The 19,792-nt window shown below is 43.5% G+C and overlaps 1 protein-coding gene across 3 annotated transcripts in view; it reads left to right on the forward strand.

The window, feature by feature from the left end:
- The window catches only part of RPTOR (regulatory associated protein of MTOR complex 1), a 111,326-nt gene that overhangs the window by 23,353 nt on the left and 68,181 nt on the right, over window positions 1-19,792 (forward strand). For all 3 annotated transcript variants that reach the window (XM_071764697.1, XM_071764699.1, XM_071764700.1), the window contains exons 4-7: window positions 6,456-6,614; window positions 10,278-10,424; window positions 14,235-14,410; window positions 18,785-18,844. In XM_071764697.1, the coding sequence (XP_071620798.1) occupies window positions 6,456-6,614; window positions 10,278-10,424; window positions 14,235-14,410; window positions 18,785-18,844 (542 nt within the window). The remainder of the gene's footprint in view (window positions 1-6,455; window positions 6,615-10,277; window positions 10,425-14,234; window positions 14,411-18,784; window positions 18,845-19,792) is intronic.

Consider the following 19,792-nt stretch of genomic DNA (forward strand, 5'->3'; position numbering starts at 1 on the left):
TGCCCATAACCTAAAATTCAAATGGCTAGAAACCTGAAATCCATGTGGATATTGTTCAGTATATTTTGCATTTGCATGCATGTCTCTAGCACAAGAGTTATTGTGGTCATATCAGCTTGGGCTTACAGGCAATTGAATTTATGATTGATTGGTAGTAGGTATAAATTGAAACCACTCCTTACATTGCAGAATTGATCTCTGGAGTTCCCACATAATGTGTTCTTGCAGCTCTTTACTTCTCTGCTCCCACATTTTGCAGCCTGTGCAGCAGAGCCCGGCGTGGCACTCGTGTGTGCAGGCACAAGGAAATAACAGCAGTGCAAGTGGTGAGAAATTCAGGAAACCCTCTGGGAGGCTGCAGGCTTCCTGCCAACCTCTGTGCTAGACTGAATCTTGCTGGGTTTTTTGGGGCAAACCTGTCACACCACTGTCCCTTCCCGGCTCTACAGCCAGCTGGGAGTGACAACACATCTTGTGCTGCCCACAGAGGATTTCTTTCTTGATAAGATTTTGCTGGTAGTTTTTTTTTTGGGGGGGATGGATGTGGAACAAAACTGCACGAGTCCGAGTACATTGCTGCTGGATAAGCTGTCAGAGAGCCCTAAGAAAAAAACATCCAGATTTATTGCAAGACATGCTTTTCGTTGATGTCATAAGGGTTATTTTAAACAAATGCTGGTAGTGGGGAAGTGCAGAGCATGTTGCTGCATGAATTCCAAAAACTGAGTAGATTTTGGACTGATTTCCTGAGGAAATTGTTATTCTCCTGATCAGCTGAGGAGCAGGCTGCAGCCTGAACCCAACTCCTACTGCTGTGTAACAGCTCCCTGTGGGAAGGGAGAGAAAACTCCATAACATCCAAACCTTCAGAAAGAGGTTGATTGCATCCTGCTAGGTGATAGAAATTCCAGACATGAAAAGCAAAGTAGGGGAAATTTTGGCTTGATTCTACTGCTCATTAAATAATTCTTTTCTGTGTAGATTGCTCATTTGTTGTGAAATTGTGCAAAAATGAAAGTGTTCTTTTGCATTTCTAAATTTTTTATTCTTTTATGGGTTTCCAAAGCCAGTATAAATTCAGGATCCTAAATCTTTCTTTGATGCAAGAAAATGGATGTGTTTTAGTAAGTATTAAAATGAAATCGCAGTAAATCACAAGATTGATATATTAATAAGTGTTTTGAATGAACCAAAGAACAAAGTATTTTTATTATGAATGAAGTATGTAGTTTTTCACTGAAAAAGCTTCAACATCAGAAGCCTTGGAAGTAGGCCAGCTTAGTGTCATTTATAGAAAAAGAAAAATGTGGGAATAACGGCAGCATGACAAGTCCATAGTAATGAAGTTAATTGAAAAGAAATCAGTGGGTATAAAGAAAGTAGTAGTAAGAGTTATTCTTATTATATACAGTGTTTAGTTAAGTTGTGTTTCTCTGTCCTGCAACATTTTTCCTGTCATCTGGGAGCCTTCTGCCCTTTCCCCTGGAGCAGTGACCATTCTGAGCAGTGTCCTTGGGACACGCAGCCTCAGGCAGGATGCAGCCTCTGTGAAACTGCTGGTTTCATTTCTCCTTGGTTTTTAGTAACTTATTTCTTCGCAAGGCTTTTTCAGACTTCTGTTTTTCAAATTTGGGCGTAGTTCCAAAAACAGTCCCTTGGAATAATTAGATTGCTTTGATTCCTTTTAATTAACTCCTGGTCAGCAGGCTGGCTGTGCGCATGGCGGGCTCGCAGGTTCAATGGATTTTCTGCGCTTGGAAACTGGGATTCAGAGCTGATCCAAGGCACAGTGCAGCAGCTGCACGACATTCTGTGATGTCCCACTTACATAGAGGTTCACCTTGAACAGCAGAGTTGCTTTGAAGAATACAGCAGAAGAGATTATAAATCATTATTAGGAAGAATTAGAACCGTGTTGGGAAAGAGAGGTTTGTGCCGATGAGGCGCCCGCTGCCTCCCCGGGCTCTGGGCAGCTGCTGGGGACAGGCTGGGGACTGGCAGGAAGGATGTGGGGGGATTGATTCTGCACCAGGGGGATTGATTCTGAGTGGGGTGGGGCTGGGATACTTCCTGAGGTCCTGCTCCAGAGCTGACACAGGGCTGGGCAGGGTGTGTGTCCTGCACACCACTGGAGTTCTGGAGCGTTGAAAAACTCAACACTACAACTGTGTTGATTCTATTTTGTTTATTTTATCTGTAGCAATAGCTCTGGAATGATTTTTCTTGCTTTGTGGGCACCGTTTTGCATTTGGGATCCTTTGTCACTCAATGGCTGTTTTAGAATAAAATCTTCAGCAAAATAAATCTTTTCTAGACTTCCTTATGGATTCTAAGTGGGATCACACATGTGGCTTCATCTGTAAGGTGCTGAGTAAGACAGGCTCAGGATAAAGTCTTGAGTGTTGGGGTCAGCTTCCTGATGCAAATGCCATAGTGCTCCAACATCCATCTGTCCCACTGCTGGGTCAGGAAGTACTTGGCCTGGCTTCCAAAGCATTTTTTCTCCCTGTTGTCCATTAATAGTTAAGCAACATCAGCAACTCAGGTCACTTATTCTTGTATTTGTCACCTTTAGCACTCCACATTTCTTCCTTTTTATAGGGCCTAATCCAGCAGTGAGTTTCCTGAGCTCAGCACCTGGCAGGGGTAGCACAGTGAATAACCAGGCAGGTTTTGCTTTCTCAGGTGACAGCAAAATTTGCACTTGGTCACAATATCACTGAGCTTCTGCAGCCCCTGCCCTGTTCAGCATAGCTTGGTGGGATCCTGGCAAAGGGGCTTCTAACTTGGAATTTTCCTCTATTTGATTTATGTTTTGGTTCCATTCAGGGTTAGAGAAAACACCTTTAATTAGGTGAAGTTTCTAGAGTGGAGCCATTAATTTAAGCAGAAGCCCCACAGATCTGTGGGAACTCTTTGCTGCAGCCAATGCACACGGACATTTCCCATGGAGGTGGAAGTTGATCAACACAGCAAATTGTATTTTGCCCTCCAGACAGACTCATCTTGGAGAGGTTACAGCTATCACCTGCTAATTGTGTTTTGTTTGTCTTCTCAAAGAGCTGAATCCCTCACTAAAGGAGGGGGACAGTGCTTGTGCTGTTCTGCTTCCCCTGGAGCTCCCCTGCCATGGGAGCTGATGCCCATTCAACTGCTGGTGGCTTTTATTTGCCCTCTGACAGCGTTCCTGGTGTCCTCTCAAAGCTGCTGATGGCACTGGCAGTGTCACCACTGTGCTGCTGCCTCCTTCAGACCTGGCTCTCTGCAGATGGAGAGGACACAGAGCTGGTGTTTCCAAACCAGACCCAGCCCGAACGTTGCTCTGATCTTGAATAAGGAAATGATGCAGGTTTGACAGATCACATCTTTACACAATCCCTGGTTTCTCTCTTCAAGATGATTTCTAGTATCGTGATGGGAAATTTGAAATAATTTGGGAAGTAATTTGGAGAGAGTATGTCAGGAGGTGATCAGCACAACTGCTTTGGAGCAAAACCATCTCACTTGAAATTTCAGTGTCAAGCATGGGTAACACCAATGCCCACAGCAAAAACGTGGCTAATGCACTTGGCCCCAAACTGTTTCTGTTCCTGTTTTGGGTGCCAGAAATTCTTCTTATTGAAACTCCTCCAATTTCCTGCAAATTTGTCACCACAATGTTTTGTCAGTCCATAAGTTCGTGGAGTACTGAAAATGGCACTGGCTTAAAACTTACCTTACTGTTATCTTAAGCATCATAACTGTGTTTCTAAGCAAGCGTGCAGGAAAAAGTTTGGATGAACCAACATGTGTTTTGTAACAGCATGGCAATATTACACAGGGAAGCCAACCTTTTTAATTTTGCCTGTGTGAGTAGAATAATGAGGACAGTCTGGATCAGGTGGCCACAAAGTTATTGCTTTTGACAGCGATACACTGGGGTGATCAGAAAATCAAATTCACCCCAGGAAGGCAGCTGACATCACCATCAGCAATTTCATGCTTGTCCATCACGGTGCTCTGGTCGGGCATTTTGACAGCTCTACTGCCAGGATGACAACCTCAGCTGGGAGCAGCAGATAGAGCTGGGCATCATCTGCTGAGGAGCCAAAGTCGAGATTGTCTTGGCCAATAATTGCGTCAGGAAGCAAAGACTCCTTGCCAAACACCAGAAAATATTTATCATCAACACATCATAGAAGGCAGGGACAGCCAGCATGAACTTCAGACACAGGAACAATCTGGAACTGGTCAGTAGCTCATAAAACCCAAAGGGAAATCACAACACAAAGCTCTGGACATCTGACATTGCTGAGATTGAGCCTTCCAAGGGTTTTGGTTGGGTTCTTCTTCCCCTGCAACTAACACCCTGTACCCCAGCAGAGGAACAAACCTGCAACATTTTTTGTAATTACTGTACTTACTCTCCTGGTATTTTTTAAATACCAATGACAGAGTCTTGAAGATATTTTTTGGGGAAAAAAAAAGAAAAGGAAAAAGCCAGCACCTGGTCTCGTTTGTTGCTCAGATGGGTGCTTCTTGTCCTGTACACAGGAATGATGTGTAATAAACACACACCTGAAAGTCCTGAGCTTACAGGTAGGACTGAGCCTGGCTGCTGCTTTTTGGGCTCTCTGCTCCTCTCAGCCTTGTGTTTCTCAAGGCCCAAATGATGTGCTTATGGTTTGGATATTTAGATCTGCTGGCTTTAGTTTTAGAGTATGGATTCACCTCCATTAATTGTGAGCTGTATTTAATATTTATGCTAAAGAGTGTTTCAAGGAGTGTATTCTCCTTGGAAAAAAAGGAGCTGAAAGATTACCAACCATTCTGGTTCTAGTGTCTTGTAAAGATGCCAGCAGGCAGAGCCTGATTTAAGGGGCACATTTTTGCAAATCGACACCTTCATAACAACACTGAAGGGAGAGAAGAAGAGCTATGGGGGGACCCGTGTAAAGATTAATACAGGCTCTTATCTTTACTTAGTGCAGAAGTTCCCAAAACGGATGAGTGTGTCAGATCTCTGCTTCTCTCTTAGTATTTTTTCTCCTTTTTCTTGCTTTTCTTCATTGTTGCAGTCATGCAGATGATGTGATTCCTGGTACTCACCTTGCCTGCTGGCTTGAGATGCTGAATAGTAATTGAGCCAGCATTCTATCTGTTTTTCAAGCTTTGTAGATAAGCTTATATTAAAGTGCTTCATCCTCTTTTACTATGATCTTTTAAGACTTTCTTATCTTTGCCTGTCATAAGAAAACCTAAAAAGCCCAAACTCTGACACTTGATTTGGTTTACAGACAGGGTCTCAGTGGCAGGTTTTGGTGGAGGTGTGTATACAGCTGTCCTGCTCTTACATTTGGTTCTTTATTTCAATACATCAGCTCTAATTTGAAGCCAGTGTGATTCTGGGTTCTCAATCTGTTTCTGCAGTTCTGGAGAAGAGAGGGAAAACCAGGCTTTTGTCTTTCAAAGGACATTTGAAAGACTTTTTGTTATTATTTGGCCTTGCTTCAAAAAAATGCACTTCTGAGTATGACAAACTAGCTGCTACACAGGTGTCTTGAACTTAGCCCAGTAAAAATGTTTTGGAGGTATTGGATTTTTTAACAGGGTTTTGTTTGTTTGTTTGTTTTTTCCTTGATCATGGAAACGTGCTCGTGGAGCTGTGTAGCTGGAGCCATCGGGTACTGCCCACAGCCAGAGCTGGGATGATGTTGGATATGAAATTTTTCCAAAAGCAGGGACCAATTGGCAAGGGCTCTGGATCAGCTTTTCCTCTTTTTACCCAGCCATGTGAATACCAAAAATCTGGGACTTTTGTGCACTTCTATGTCTTAAAGTCTTAAGTTGTCTGAGGTGAGGTTAATGGAAGAGTGATATTCCTGACCTATCCCTAGTGTGACCTGGCACCTGATCTCGACACCTAAAAGTCCCTAAGTTAAAAGTATGAGGGTGTTCTGCCAGACTGCTTTCATTTCCCCCCTGGCCCCTGTTTTTTCTGTCACTGAATGTTGAATGAAATTGTAATGTACTCACTGACTGCACATTCATTCATTTTTCTGTAGTTCTGTAGGGTTCTGTGGTCTCTTCTGGTATCTGCAGGTAATTAGACTGCTTTTTTAAACTGCTGTACATTTGAGGACTAGGAGAATCGTGCAGGGTTATTTTGGGGCCTGTCTAATGTTGGAAACATATTTGACCTTCCAAAGGCTTTTTGAATGTTAATAATCCCCAAGTGCAGTAGGCAGGAGCTCAGAGATGTGATGAACTCACTCAAAGCTGTGCTGTTCCTGCACGTGTGTGTGCAGCCCCACCCTTCAGTACCAGTCGTATTTTCTTCAGCCCTTCAGTAAATATTCTGTAATTTCTTTTTCCAGTGTAACCCATGTACATCCGGGCTTCTGCCTGAACCAGGTGCCTGGGTCAGAGATCCCTGGTGACACTTGTGATGGTTCTCTCATGTTTCCCCTCTCCAGGCCAGGTACAAGCAGAGTCTGGACCCCACGGTGGATGAGGTGAAGAAGCTGTGCACGTCTCTGCGCCGCAACGCCAAGGAGGAGCGGGTGCTCTTCCACTACAATGGCCACGGGGTGCCCAGGCCCACGGTCAACGGGGAGATCTGGGTCTTCAACAAGGTGTGTGCAGTGCTCAACACCCCAGTCCTTTCCTCTGTGAAGTGTTCTGTCAGAGAACAGCTGGGTTTTCGGGGTTTAACCTGTGTCCACAGGCATTTGTTTGGTTCCCTGCTGAGAGCTCTTTGCTTTCTTTGTGTTCTTGAAGTTCCCAAGCTTCATCTGCTGTGTCCTACCTGGTCAAACAGTGGGACTGCCCCATGGACTGGGCTTTGCTGCCTCACTTATGTCACTGGCTGGTTATTAAGTTCTTGCCACGAAGTTTATGGTTAAAATGCCCATTAACTCTGAACAGCCATTGTTCCAACCACCTGGAGATCCTGCCTGAGGACAGTAAACTGTGTGGCTGAGGACTGATGAGCCTCCCAGAACAGTAGCATTTGTATATTTGGGGTTTTTTTAAGACTTCTGGGTACTCCTGCTTTGCCATGGTTTGTAGCCATGGAGTGTGCAGCGATGTAGATCCCATGAAACACCTTTAGTGTGACCTACGTGTACTTTGCTTTCTCTTTAATTAATTTATTTAGTATCTGTTAAGGGTAATTGACATTAGGAAAACAGAGACACTGCTGGGAGCTGAAGCACACATTCAGCTGATGTGGGACTTGCATTCAGTATAACAGATACACTCCTGGTTTATTTTGGGGGTTATTGAGCTGCTTTTCTCATACTTCACAAGTTATTTTTATAATAAGTGAGGATTCACTGTGTAGTGAGCATTAGTACCATTCAGTGGTAGAGAGGGTAGGAGGGAAGGGGAGAAAGTGCAAGAGGGGATCTGTATTGGAGACTTGATTAGCATTCAGACCAGTAAACAATTGGTCTAAATTCTGATTCATTTTGAAGCTGAATTTACTGTTGTAAGAAGTAGTGGCCACCTTCATAACAGCTGGGGTCTCTGATTTATCTTACAGATGGTGAAAAAAAGTAATAATCATCATGGAGGTTGATGGGGAAAGTTGAAACAATAATTTTTGCCACGTGTTACCAAATATTGGCTTTCTTTGGAAAGAAAGAATCAGGAGTGGAGAGGATTAAATGTAAGGAAATATTGGGGGAAAAAAAGCAGCAGTGTTTAGAAATCAATCCTAAGGAATTAAGTCTGGTCAAAGCAGAGGGCCTAATGAGGCTCAGTGTGACAGCCCTCTTGAATTGAAATAGTAGAGGTACTGAAAGTTGACTGTGCTGACATTTTAAAGTTTGATTTGAAATGCATGCACTTATTATTTTGAAAATGTCCTTTCCCTGGGTCTGTTACCTCTTACTGTGGAACACAAAGAGGCAAATCATGGGCATTGTCAGAAGCAAATTCTGCTGCTAATGTGAGAATACAAACCACAAAATGTGCAGCATCATTGTGTTCCTGTTAAGTCCTTTGGAAACTATTTACATATCACTCATCCTGTCCACAGCTCTGCTGAAACATCCTCTATTTGACCAAGTCAGGGCCAGAAGCTGCAGCCCTTCATGGAGTCCCGTGGCTCATTGCTCTGTCTGGCTGCTGATGCTGACAGGAGCCAGCACTTCATTGAGAAGTTGTACATTTATTTTGGGGTAGGCTCCCTGCTCTGGCTCACTCCACAGTACTGGCATACAAAGGGAGGATTGAGGCAGTCCTCAAAATCCAGTTAATTTGGCAATATCTGGCACTTTGCCAGATTTTGAAGATGCAGTATGTGCTTTTTCTGTATTTATTGTGACTGCTGTTGTATTGGTAAGGAGCAAGGTTCTCTTTTTTTGCTTGCTAATATTTTCTAAAAAAATCCCAACATGGTTTCAAGAAAGTAAAAATCAACCCCCCCATGATTTTATTTTGGAGTTCTGGGTAACTTCTTTGCAAAATCTGAAGGATGTTTTTATTTTGCTTTAAATATTTAAGTTGTTTGTTAAGGAATTGGTTATGCAATTTGTCCAGAATCAGTTTCTAGTTTAGCTGTTTGTTCTGTCACTCCTTTAAACAGTCACAGAGGGATGGTGGGAGCTGTACCAACAGAGCAGAAACTTTCTTGCTGAAATCCGAAGCCAGTGCTGAGAACAAAACGTACCAACAAGTTCTGCCACGCTCCCAGCACGGCTGAGGCAAGATGAGCAAGCATCAAAAGATCACCCTGATCAACCATGCTAGAAAGCTGTTTTTTAACACGCCTTTTTTCTTCAAACTGTCTCATTTACATATCATTAGCAAAGTTGATAAGTTATGTATGACCCCCACAGTAAAGCTGGGACATAAAATTCTTCTAGTTGGAAATATCACAATATTAATCAGGGCTATAACCCAGTCTTAACTGTAGCAGTATGCACTATAAATATAAAGTTAAAACAATGCATGGTCATAAAATCTCATTGATTATGTGTGCCAGAGCAGGGTCTCTTATGTGTAACTTGCTGTGATTGGAATGTGCTTAAAATGAGTGATGTCCTTAGGAAAGGTCTTGGCCAAGGGTGAGTTATTCCTGTACCATTCTCTCCTGCAACAACTTGCAAAGCTCCTAACTGCCAAAACCTTTGGTTTTTGTAAACAATTTTTCCTATTAATTTTAATGAAACAATTGAAACTATTATATATGGGCAAAAGTGGTTGAATTGACTTACTCTTTCCTACCTTACATACCATTTATGATCTCTTCTGTCTTTATGTGCTCTGATACCTGTCCTTGAAAATTTGATTTTTCTAAAAGTTTACTGGTTTTATTACAGCTATTTTAAGTCTCTTGAATTTAAATGGGAGTTATGGTGCCATCCATCATTCTGCTGATGCTAATAGGAACATCACAGCTTTTACTGTAGATTTTGAGCTGGGTTCAGTGCTGGAGGGACATAGACATGTTGCCCTCTGGCTGCAGATGGGAAGGATTCTGCAGCCAGGCACTGGGAGGGCTCTGCAGACTCAGATGGCAGAAAGCTCTTTGGGTTTGTATTTCCAGACTGTCACTTACTGTAGAGTGTGGCCCTTTGCAGCTGATTTTCAGTGTCTGATTTTTGATCCTCCTTGTGTTTGAGAAGCTCTGGCCTCCGGTTATCTGGGGGCATTAAGATGGAAGACAAGGAACAAAATACTTCCTTTTTACAGCAACTGAGCTGCTGGTACTTCACTTTGTTGAAGGGGGGGTTTGCTTGTTTTAATTTTATTGGATAATTCTGAAACTTGCCTAGAAGCTAAAGGCTGTAATAAAATTACAAAGCATCTTGTGAAACTGAGATGGCATAGCTGCTGATGGGCTACGTGGTTTTAATTGCCAATCTTGATTTATTGATGGAGTTTTCAGTTAAAGACATTTGATGTTAAATTAAAGACAGCTGGTTTACATCCTTCAGCAGTCTTGCAGAAATCTGAGATAAAATTGGACTGTTTCAAGCTGGCTGGAGCTGTTAGCACACTTCAGGGTACTCTTTGCTGAGGTTTAGCAGTTCTGTTTGGAGTTGGCCTTTCAGACTGTACCACAATGAAACCTGGTTGTTGTTCCTGTTGGAGCTGGGCTCATAGGCTCAGTATTTGTTGCTGTTGATTGGTGTTTGTGTTGACTGATATGCCCAATGTTCAATTAGGTTTTAGTTTGTGGTTTCAGATTTGGAATTTTTCTGGTGTATTTTTTTATTATCTCTCCAATGAAGGTTCTGTTGCTTCTCTGTCTCTTTGTAACTCGAGTGTTTTCTTTCTGCTTCCAGAACTATACTCAGTATATTCCTCTATCCATATATGACCTGCAGACCTGGATGGGCAGTCCTTCCATTTTTGTCTATGACTGCTCTAATGCTGGCCTTATTGTCAAGTCCTTCAAACAATTTGCACTACAGAGGGAGCAAGAGTTGGAGGTGAGAACACTGTCTGTAGCAAAATTTTCCTTTGTGCTTGTGCCTCAGGGTTGAGTTTAAGCTAGCTTTGCTGTATACAGCTGAAAAATGTCTTTAGAACTATGTTGGAAAGCAAATTAATTTGCAAATAATTTTGCCACTCCAGTCTTCCTGGCTCAGTTTACTATCCTATTAAACTTGGAACAATTTTAAATACAAATGCTAATTAAATGGTAATGTTAATAGAATGAATTTGTGCCCTAATGGTCTTTTCTGCTGAGATAAATAGTGAGGTGAATGAGACATATTTATTTTAGTTGCAGAAGTCTAGCATCTGGGGATGTATTTGGATGCAGTTAGAGTGCTGTTGAGCTGAATGTGAAAATACAAAATAAAATAAAACAAACCTGATACAGAGGGACTGTCACTGGTGGTTTCAGTTTCACAGAAGGCTTCAGCTGTGTATGTGTGTAATGAAAAATTGTCTTTAATTGTAAATGTAGGTGTTAATACATTTATTGAAGTAAATCTGAAATGCAAAGTGATTCTTTGTGGAGCAACTTGAGATGGCAAGACCCCCACTGCCAGGAATTCCTGCTATCTTTAGCATACACAGACAGCTTGTTTTTTAAGGGTTAGCTTCTCACTCTATTGTAGTTCTAGGACACTATTTGAAGAAACCCAAAAAACCTCAAAGAAGTAATAGTAGTTAACTAGGCAGCTGACAGTCACAAATCCCTGGCTCTGTCCCTGGCTATAATTCCTTTCATTCTTAATGCTGGTTTTTGGAGATGCTTTTATGATGACTCTTTTGACAGGTGGAAATTCCATTCCATTCCATTCTGACAGAAGACAGTCAATAGCTTGGGATATGTGGATCCTGTCATTATTCCTTCTCTGCAGCCAGTGATAATGCCATATTTTGTAAAGATAAGAAGCTTCCCAAAGTCTGTGGCAGTGACCCAAGGAGCCAGCACCTGGCTCTGCTGCCTCCCAGCTCTGCTTGCAGGGGGAAGCAGGAGGCTGGCACTGCCTGCTGGGCTCTGCTGGCCCTGGCTCTGTATAAATACACTGGGGTTCAGCAGAGGCAAGCAGGCACTTTAAGTGTGCTGTGCTAACAATGATAGAACAGTAGGCTGGTTATTTCTGATTAATTTTCTGTGTAATTGGGACTTAGGTTTCTCTGACTCACCCTTGTTCCGTGCAGCAGAGGTTCTGCACTGGGGATGTGCAGAAGCAAAGGCTGCAATGTGCCCCTGGATGTCTGCAGGAGATGTGGCTTTCTCATTTCCAGCATCACTGTTGGAGTTTCTCTGTGTTCCCTGCAGCCACCAGTGAGCTGGGGCTGTTCCTGGTGCAGGGCTTGGGTGCTGTGGTGGGATGACTGCCTGGGCATGATTGGAGCTGAGGCACTCACAGGTTTTATTTTTCCATCTTCAACATTAATTTGCAAAAAATTGGCTCGGTGGCAGCCCAGCAGACGGTTATCTGGTCTTGGGGGAGGATTTTTCTAACCCACCATCTGCTGGGAGAGAGGAACATCTCCTGTCCTCTGGCTGCACTCACATCTTCCTCAGGGGAAGAAGATTCTCCCACAGGAGCTGTGGAGCTGCCAGCTCTGGTCAGCACTTGAAATTCTGTCCTGGGGCAGAGTTCCTCCCAGGTTTACCTGGAATGTAGCTGCTCATTCAAAAAGGGCCTGGGTTTCTCTCAAGGGTGTTTCTTTGCCTTGTTATATAGGTAGGTAGGTGTTCTCAGGAACAGTAAATACACACAGGTTCCCCTCATAACCAGGGGTAAGATTTGCCAGTCCCTCAGCTCTTCCTCCCATAGGCAGAGCACCTGCAGGCAGCAAACCCTGAGTGCAGCTCAGCCTGGGCAGCTGGGCTTGGTTTCCAGACCCAATTATAGGCACCAGCTTGGAGGACTGACAGCAGATTTCACTGTAATTGATCATTTAACATTACCACTGTTATTTTGTCTGAAGGGCTGTGGAGTGTCAGTTGCCCTGAAATAACAATAAGTAACACAGTAAGAACTCTTCTGATTATAAGGAATGTCTGCTTGCAAAGATTACACAGGAAAATTTGTGTCCCTTTGCCCTGAGAATGCTCCTGCTGGAAGAAGTTGTGAGTCCTTATGGCCTGCAGCAAGGACTACATCTAATTAATTGCTTACAGAAACTGTTGACATATGAAAACAAACCACAAGTAGAGATCAGGGAGAAGTACATATTGGTAATTTTGATAACCTTTTGTACAGGGTGGGTAACTTGATGTAGTTTATTTACTGTTACAGTTTTTAATGAGTATATTTTTGCCCATTTATGTTTTTTAATCTTTCTTTCTTATTTCTTATATTGCCCTAATAAAAAGTTAGATTTATGAGGCAACCAAGGAGTCTAGGAAGTCTGACTTCAGTGGATGCAAAAATAAATGTTTGTAGTGGGTTTTCCTCGATCCTCTCTTTTTTTTTTTTTCCCCCCTTCCCTTTCTTTTACTTGTAAAGCTTGTTTTGCTACATCATTATCCCTGGAAGTCTGAGATCTGTAATTACTAACTGGTGTTGTATGTTCATTTTATGGTTAATAGTTCATCTCCTAATGGACAAATATTTGCTCTGCATGTGTCACAGCTCCCTGAGTTGCCTTGCTGTAGGAGCCAGGGGCTGAGCTGGGCTGGGAGCATTGGGTACTTTCCTCTCAGAGCTCAGGGGCACTACCAGACCTTGACAAATGCCAAGGCATCACTGTTTCACACCACGCAGAAGGCAGAAAATCCATCTAAATGTACTTCCCACCTACAGAGCCCGTTTATGAGGCTGCCCAGAGGGAATCTCTTTCTTGAGGAAGTGAATAGCCATAGCTAAGCACTTTGGCTGCTTTATATGTATAAAACTGCTGAGAGCTAATGTTTTGCCACACGGTCTTTCATGCCTTCCTCCTCAAATAAAAGATCTTTTCAGTGTTTTAATTTTTTTTTTTTTTTTTTTTTGTTATTAGCATACAACACAAATTTTGTTGAGAGTAAATAATCACTGAGAGGACAAGTGATGGCTTAAGAGTAGCTTCCTCTGCCCCAAGGTATGGCATCAGTGTTTGCTGAAAGCAGCACAGCTCAACTGGAAGCAAGGACAGGTCTTAGTTAATTTGGACACCTTGAGAAAGCCAAAGTGTGTCACTGCTGCTTCTGGGATTACAATGGAAAAAAAAAAAAACCCAACAAAAAAAACCTTAATAGGCTGCAGAATTTGTGAACTAGCATCTGGAACTTCTCCACAGCTTAGCAAGATGCTTTACTGAAGAAGAGGTGTGTGGCTGTGTTCACTTCTCTGTTGATCCTTCTGAGACACCAAATGGACTTCTTCAAACAGGTGGAATTTCTGACATACAGAGATGGTAATGAATGAGTTTAGCAGTCAACTGCACCACCTTACTCAGCTGAAAACCAGAAGAAACTGAAATGTTGGTCTTGGAAAGACTGGACTTCAGAGGGCTGGTGACACAGCACACAGGTCACTTTGGGTCTTTGCTTTCTAACCCTTAAAAGAAAGGGTGATGAAGACACCCCAGGTCTTCCATTTCTTTCCCCTGTTTCTTTAAGAACTGAGTATGACAGATCTAAATTTTGTCTGGCTGAAGTATTTAATTTGTTCTCCTGTTTCAGAAAGATTCTGGAAAAGATTTCTTGTGTTTTTCATTCTGTGAGTTACTCCTCTCAAAAAATTATATTCTTAACCAAAATTTTGATTAGCTCCTCATAGGTTATGTTCAAAATGGTGTAGAAAATGAAGCTGACTGAATGCAGCAGGTTGTTTCCTGGCTCTCTCTAGGTGGCTGCAATTAACCCAAACCACCCACTTGCTCAGATGCCTTTGCCCCCCTCCATGAAGAACTGCATCCAGCTGGCAGCCTGTGAAGCCAACGAGCTGCTCCCCATGATCCCTGACCTGCCAGCTGACCTCTTCACCTCCTGCCTTACAACACCCATCAAGATTGCTCTGAGGTGGTGAGTATCTTCCCCACCCTTGCCTTCAAGTTTGTAATTTGTGTGGCTCCTCTGTTGAAATGATAGATTTGCTGGTCTCAGTGCTTCATCTAACCTAAAGTTTCTCTGCAGTATTGAATTACATGATTTGAACTATGCATCTGGGACAGCCTTTTATTAATCAGAACTAGAAAGGTGAAAGTATTGTTATCTTCTACTTATTACGTTTTAGTTTCCAGCTCAATATGTGGGTTTGCTCAGATTAAGAGATTTACTGTTCAGGGAATTAAATATCTGCTTCTTCAGAGAGCAGAAATAGTACATAGTGCAATACAACTTTTTGTAAATTGTGTCCTTTTTACAAATTGTATTCCAAATATTGCAGTTGCTGTAAATAATACAGTGGCATTAAATAATGCTGTAGTGAAAGAAATTGAGCAATAAACAAAAGCAAGATGTTAAGAAATGACACACCAAGTTAATTAGGCAGAAAGTTATAAAAGACTGCCACAGATAGCAGGAGCTTTCACAGAGCTGTGCTTTTACCCAACACCAGGGAGGATCACAAACAGTTGTGGTGCCAGCTGAGGACATGGGGTGAGGAACCCTGGTAGCTCTGTCCATTCATTCCTTTCACCACTTTCACTTGATCCTCTCAAGGTTTGGTGTAGTCCAGAATCAATAATTTCAGGTGGTTTTTTAGCCTGGGTTAAAATAGATGGGAACCTGTAGGTGTTGCAAACAAGGGTGGGCAGCTGAGCCACCAGAGCTTCAAGAGGAATGAGCTGTCTTTGGAGATACTTGTAATATCTTCCAATTCTTGTAGTCTTTCTGACTTAGATAAGCAGCAAACTGAGTTAATTTGACCAGGGTGTGGCTCAGACACATAGTGCCTTTGACTGATGCCTTTTTCTCCTGTGAGGGACAGCACAAGGTATGTTTTTTGCCCTGTTTTTGGTTTCGTGATCTCACGGGGTATTTTCTCACAGAAGAATCACAGTTGTAAATGTTGACAGAAGTCTTGGATAATTATGAAAAGCAAGGCAAAGAGCTTCAGTGACATTAGGAAAGGAAAGAGGAGGTTAGGTTGCAATATAGCTGTTCCTGTGACAGCTCCTCATTCTTCTCAAGAGGTGGTGCTGGGCTGGCTCTGAGCCCTGCCTGCTCCTGGAAAACCCTCCAGATGCCCATGCAGCCCAGTCTGTGCTCTGTCCTTGAACAACTGATGGAAAAAATCACTTAGCAAATGGGGTTACAGCTGGATCCATTTCAGCCTCGTTTCAAAAGTTGATGCTGGTAAGAGAAACCCAGGTTACCTGAACCCTTCTGACCATGGTGCATGACACTGACCCTGACAGTCCAGGAGTTCTGTGCATCCTGGTACCCTGGTACTGCCCAGCTTCTCACGTAGTGACTGCTGGGAGCTGCCTTACTCCAAATGCACATTGTTACCTATAAATAGTGATATATGAGGCAAGCTTAGAGCTAAGCCCTATGGATTGTTAATCTTGACTGATATGCAGTAATCAGGAAGGGTTTCAGCTCTTGCAGAAACTGGCAGAAATCAGCATATCTTTGGAGCACTGCTTTATGCAGATCTGTCTCTCGGGCTGTCTCAAGCAAAAATCAAGGATATTGGAAGTTGTGATCAGTAGTGAGTCATAGGCTTTTATTATCTCAGCCCCTTAAGACATAAACAAGCTGCAATTATATGTTCAGGATTTTATACCTCAGGGAGGAGCTGTGCTTTTCTAAATTGTCTTAAGGACCTTAAGGCTTTGAACCATGAAATCCCACTCATAAAAGAGTAATAAGGTTCCTGAAAAGTGGTGGAAGACTCCCACACCAGAAAACAAAGAAACAAAGAGTTTGGGAACTGCTTGGGTTTGGGAGTTTCAGACTGCAGTTCCTCCACCAGCATGCTAGGAAAGGAAAGTTGTAGGTGCTTGGAAGTAAAGCCTGACCCATGAGAGCTGATTTTCTATTGGGTCAATTAAAAGAAACATTTAGAGTGTTTTCGTTTTTTTTTCTCACATATTTCTTTTGCATTTCTGTTTGAGATCTTGAGGGGGTTTAGCTGAGCAAAATCCTCTCTCCCAAATTTATTTAGAAAACGTACACTGAGTTTTAAAAAATCTTCCTGTAATATCTGAGCAGAAACCAATTGATCATTGTTACGTGTACTTCTGGTTTTCTTTTGTATTGCCTGGCATTTCTTGGCATGTTCACAGGCAGCTCACTGGACTTCACCTGATGTTTGTGCTGCTGACACCAACCATCACTTCAGACATCCCATTTGGAGCCTTGGGGTGATGGAAGGGGGTTGCAGACACAGGATGAGGAACATGTTGTTTACAAGTACATTTTCGTGGCAGTAGGCAGTTGTTAGAGAGGAAATGCAGGTAGTCTGGTTATGTGGGGTTTAATGAACTGATCTCTCAGTGCTGAGGGCAGTGGTGGGGGCTCTTCCTGTCCCCAGCTGGTACCCCAGCACTGAGCTCTGCTGCTTTATTCCAATTGTGGTGACAGATCCATAGTCAGAGCACACTTGATGGGTTCTCAAGTGCAATCTGCTTTTATTTGTTCTCTTTGAGGAGCCACAAGCTCAAACAAAATAACCTAAATCTAAGCTTATTTGCATGTTGCTCACAGTGTGATAGCAGCAGCTCCCTGACAAGTGCTAAAGGGCAGCAGCAGAACACACTGAGACGTAGGGGTACCTGCTGAGAGCTGACCCTCAGAGCTGTGCCTGTCCTGCTGGGGGGCAGGTGGCACCCTGGCCTGTCTCCTGTTGTGTGGCCTGAACATGTAGGGCAAGCTTTCTGCCTCTAATCCAGGCAGCTGTAATCCATAGCCTCGTGCTTGGGAAAAATCCTTGCAAGAAGGAGACTGATGCGTTCGCTTGCCCCGTGGCACGTGAGCCCAGTTACCAGCTCTGGGCCCTGAGCTGCCTGGCCCAGCCCAGGCTGGCTGTGCTGAGCAGGGTGAGGATGCTCACCCCTTGGTACTTTTGAGTCTTGCAAGAACGTGAGCCTGTAAGATTGCTGAGGGAGTGAGGTGAAACCCTAGCTCGGGTGGGAGGCTTCTGGAGGAAGCCCAAACTCCTGTGTGGCTGAGCAGAGGTGGGACAGCAAATGTGTGACAGTACAGAGTTGTGCTGGCTCTGGCATGGTCCTTACTGAGATCTGTTGTGGTGTAGAGGCATTGGGCTGAGGAGCTGGGAAGCCTTTTGGCATCTTTAGTCTGCAGGGAGACTCTGGCCTGATTCTGCTGACCTATTTCTGCTGTGCTGAATTCTGCCTGCAGTTCTCATTTGAGAGGGGTATTTCCCTGCATGCTTCTGTAAAGCTGTGTTGTAAGATTTTTATATTTTAGCAGATTGTCTAGGGATCCCACTGTAGTGTTCACAGATAGCTTTATGACTTTTTTTTTTGTGATGGATGACGCACACATCAGCAAAGCAGCCCGGAGACGTCTGAGCTTTTCCCCATTCTTGGCAGTGAGGGATGTCCTGCAGGCAGGGGCTGCTGCAGGAGAATTGGAGGGTCCTTGAGCTCTCAGAAAAGGGCTCTGCCTGTTTTGCCTGTGAGGAAGTCATTGTTCTCTTCCTTACCTGGGGAAGAGCCTGCTGGATGTGGGTATCGTGGCTCTGGTGAGCAGAGGGGCTCCTGCAGCAGCGACTCCAGGAGCTGCGTTTCTTGGGAAGCCAATCCTCCTGGTACCACCTCTGCCCGCAGAGCTTCCAGGTCTGGCACAGAGTGAAGCGCAGAGGATGAATTTTAATTTATATTAATAAATTTTTGAGGATGTTTCGAGGCTTTTTGGGGCACAGGGCACGGCAGTGCTAATGGGACTCTGCGTTTCCCAGAGCCGGCGTTCCTGAAGCAGTGGGATTTGTGGTGCTGAGGAAAGGGAGTCAGCACTTTTTTAAATTAAATAACTGAGGTGTTTGAACTTGACACATCCCCCTTGTTCCCTCCCTTTCTCACTTTCCTGCCTGCAGTGCCAAATCTCTTCAGGGAAACTCAGCCAACGCTAATCATTATTCCAGAAGCATAAACCTCCACGGCTCTCGTGTCGCCTTCTCCTCCCGAGAGACTGTGCTGGATGACTGTGAGCCCTTTCCCCCCGCTGTGTGTTGGAAATCTTGTCACTGTGACAGTTACAATACCCCAGTTTTGACACCTGACGATGGAAATCGCCGCATAATCATGAGTCTGACAAATATTGAGGGCCTTGTTTCATTCTTATTATGCCATGGCAAAGTTTTCTACCCAAGCACCATCTTAAAAGCAGAAGCACTGTAATAAAGGAACCTCCTTCCATATTCTCTCCACAGAACCTTGTCATTAACTGTTCAATTAGAGTGTTTTATTTTTATTCTCTTCTCTGCAGGTTCTGTATGCAGAAGAGTGTCAGGCTGGTGCCAGGAGTCACACTGGATTTGATAGAGAAGTAAGCCAAATTTTATCATTTCTTTTTTTCCCATTGCTCTTAACTTCCTCATTATTTATAGCATTTCTGTGGTTTGCCTTTGAGGATATTTCTTTGGAAAGCTTCTTGCAAGTACTGAACCTACAGCATTTGTTATTTCTTGCCTTCCCATGAAATAAGCATTGGCCACAAGTGAGGAGTTGCTCAGGGAGTGGCTGTGCTGGGGGGGGTTTGGCCTCCCAGAGCTCAGACTGGAAATGGCCACTGCAGACATGGCTTGTGGCCACAATCCTGGAAGCCCAGCACTGAAAAGCCACGTGTGTGGCTGGCTTTGGGCATGGGAGCATTGACAGAGGAGATGTGGTCACAACCCTCCACATCACCAAAACCAAAAAGGCTGTTTTTCACTTCATGGCTGTGCTGTCCTGCTGCTCCTTGTCTGATAGTGTTAAGTTTCAGACTTAACAACACTGCAGAATGGTGTAACCATTTTAGTCAAGCAATATTTGAGTGTAATTACTGCTTGTTAGGTAGCTGAGGTCAACCCAGACACCTTTTCCTCAGTTTATACAAAGAGAGTAGGCTATGAAATAATAAAAATATCTGTCCACCCTGGTCTTTGCTGTTGTTTTAAGATTTTACAATTTTTTAAATTTTTTTTTTAATATGGGAAGCATATTCTTGATAGCAGGGCAGGAGATGGTTGCAGTCACCAGATGTAGGGGTTCTGTGCTCCCTGCAGATTGATTTTGAGTGCCCTGTGCTTGGAACATTGATCCACATGCACAAATTGTCTGGGAGTGCTTAATTGAACTCATTCATTCAATTTCTGAGAAATTTTTACCCTAGAAATGCTGCTGTTGGGATTAATTAGAACTCTTCTGGCACACAGATGTCCAGAGTCCAGTTAACCACCTTTTGTTTAAGATGAAAACTGGAGAATTGAAGGGCGCCCAGGAAGGGGTGAAG

The sequence above is a fragment of the Heliangelus exortis genome, chromosome 20, assembly GCF_036169615.1.
Source record: "Heliangelus exortis chromosome 20, bHelExo1.hap1, whole genome shotgun sequence".
Taxonomy (NCBI): Eukaryota; Metazoa; Chordata; class Aves; order Apodiformes; family Trochilidae; genus Heliangelus; species Heliangelus exortis.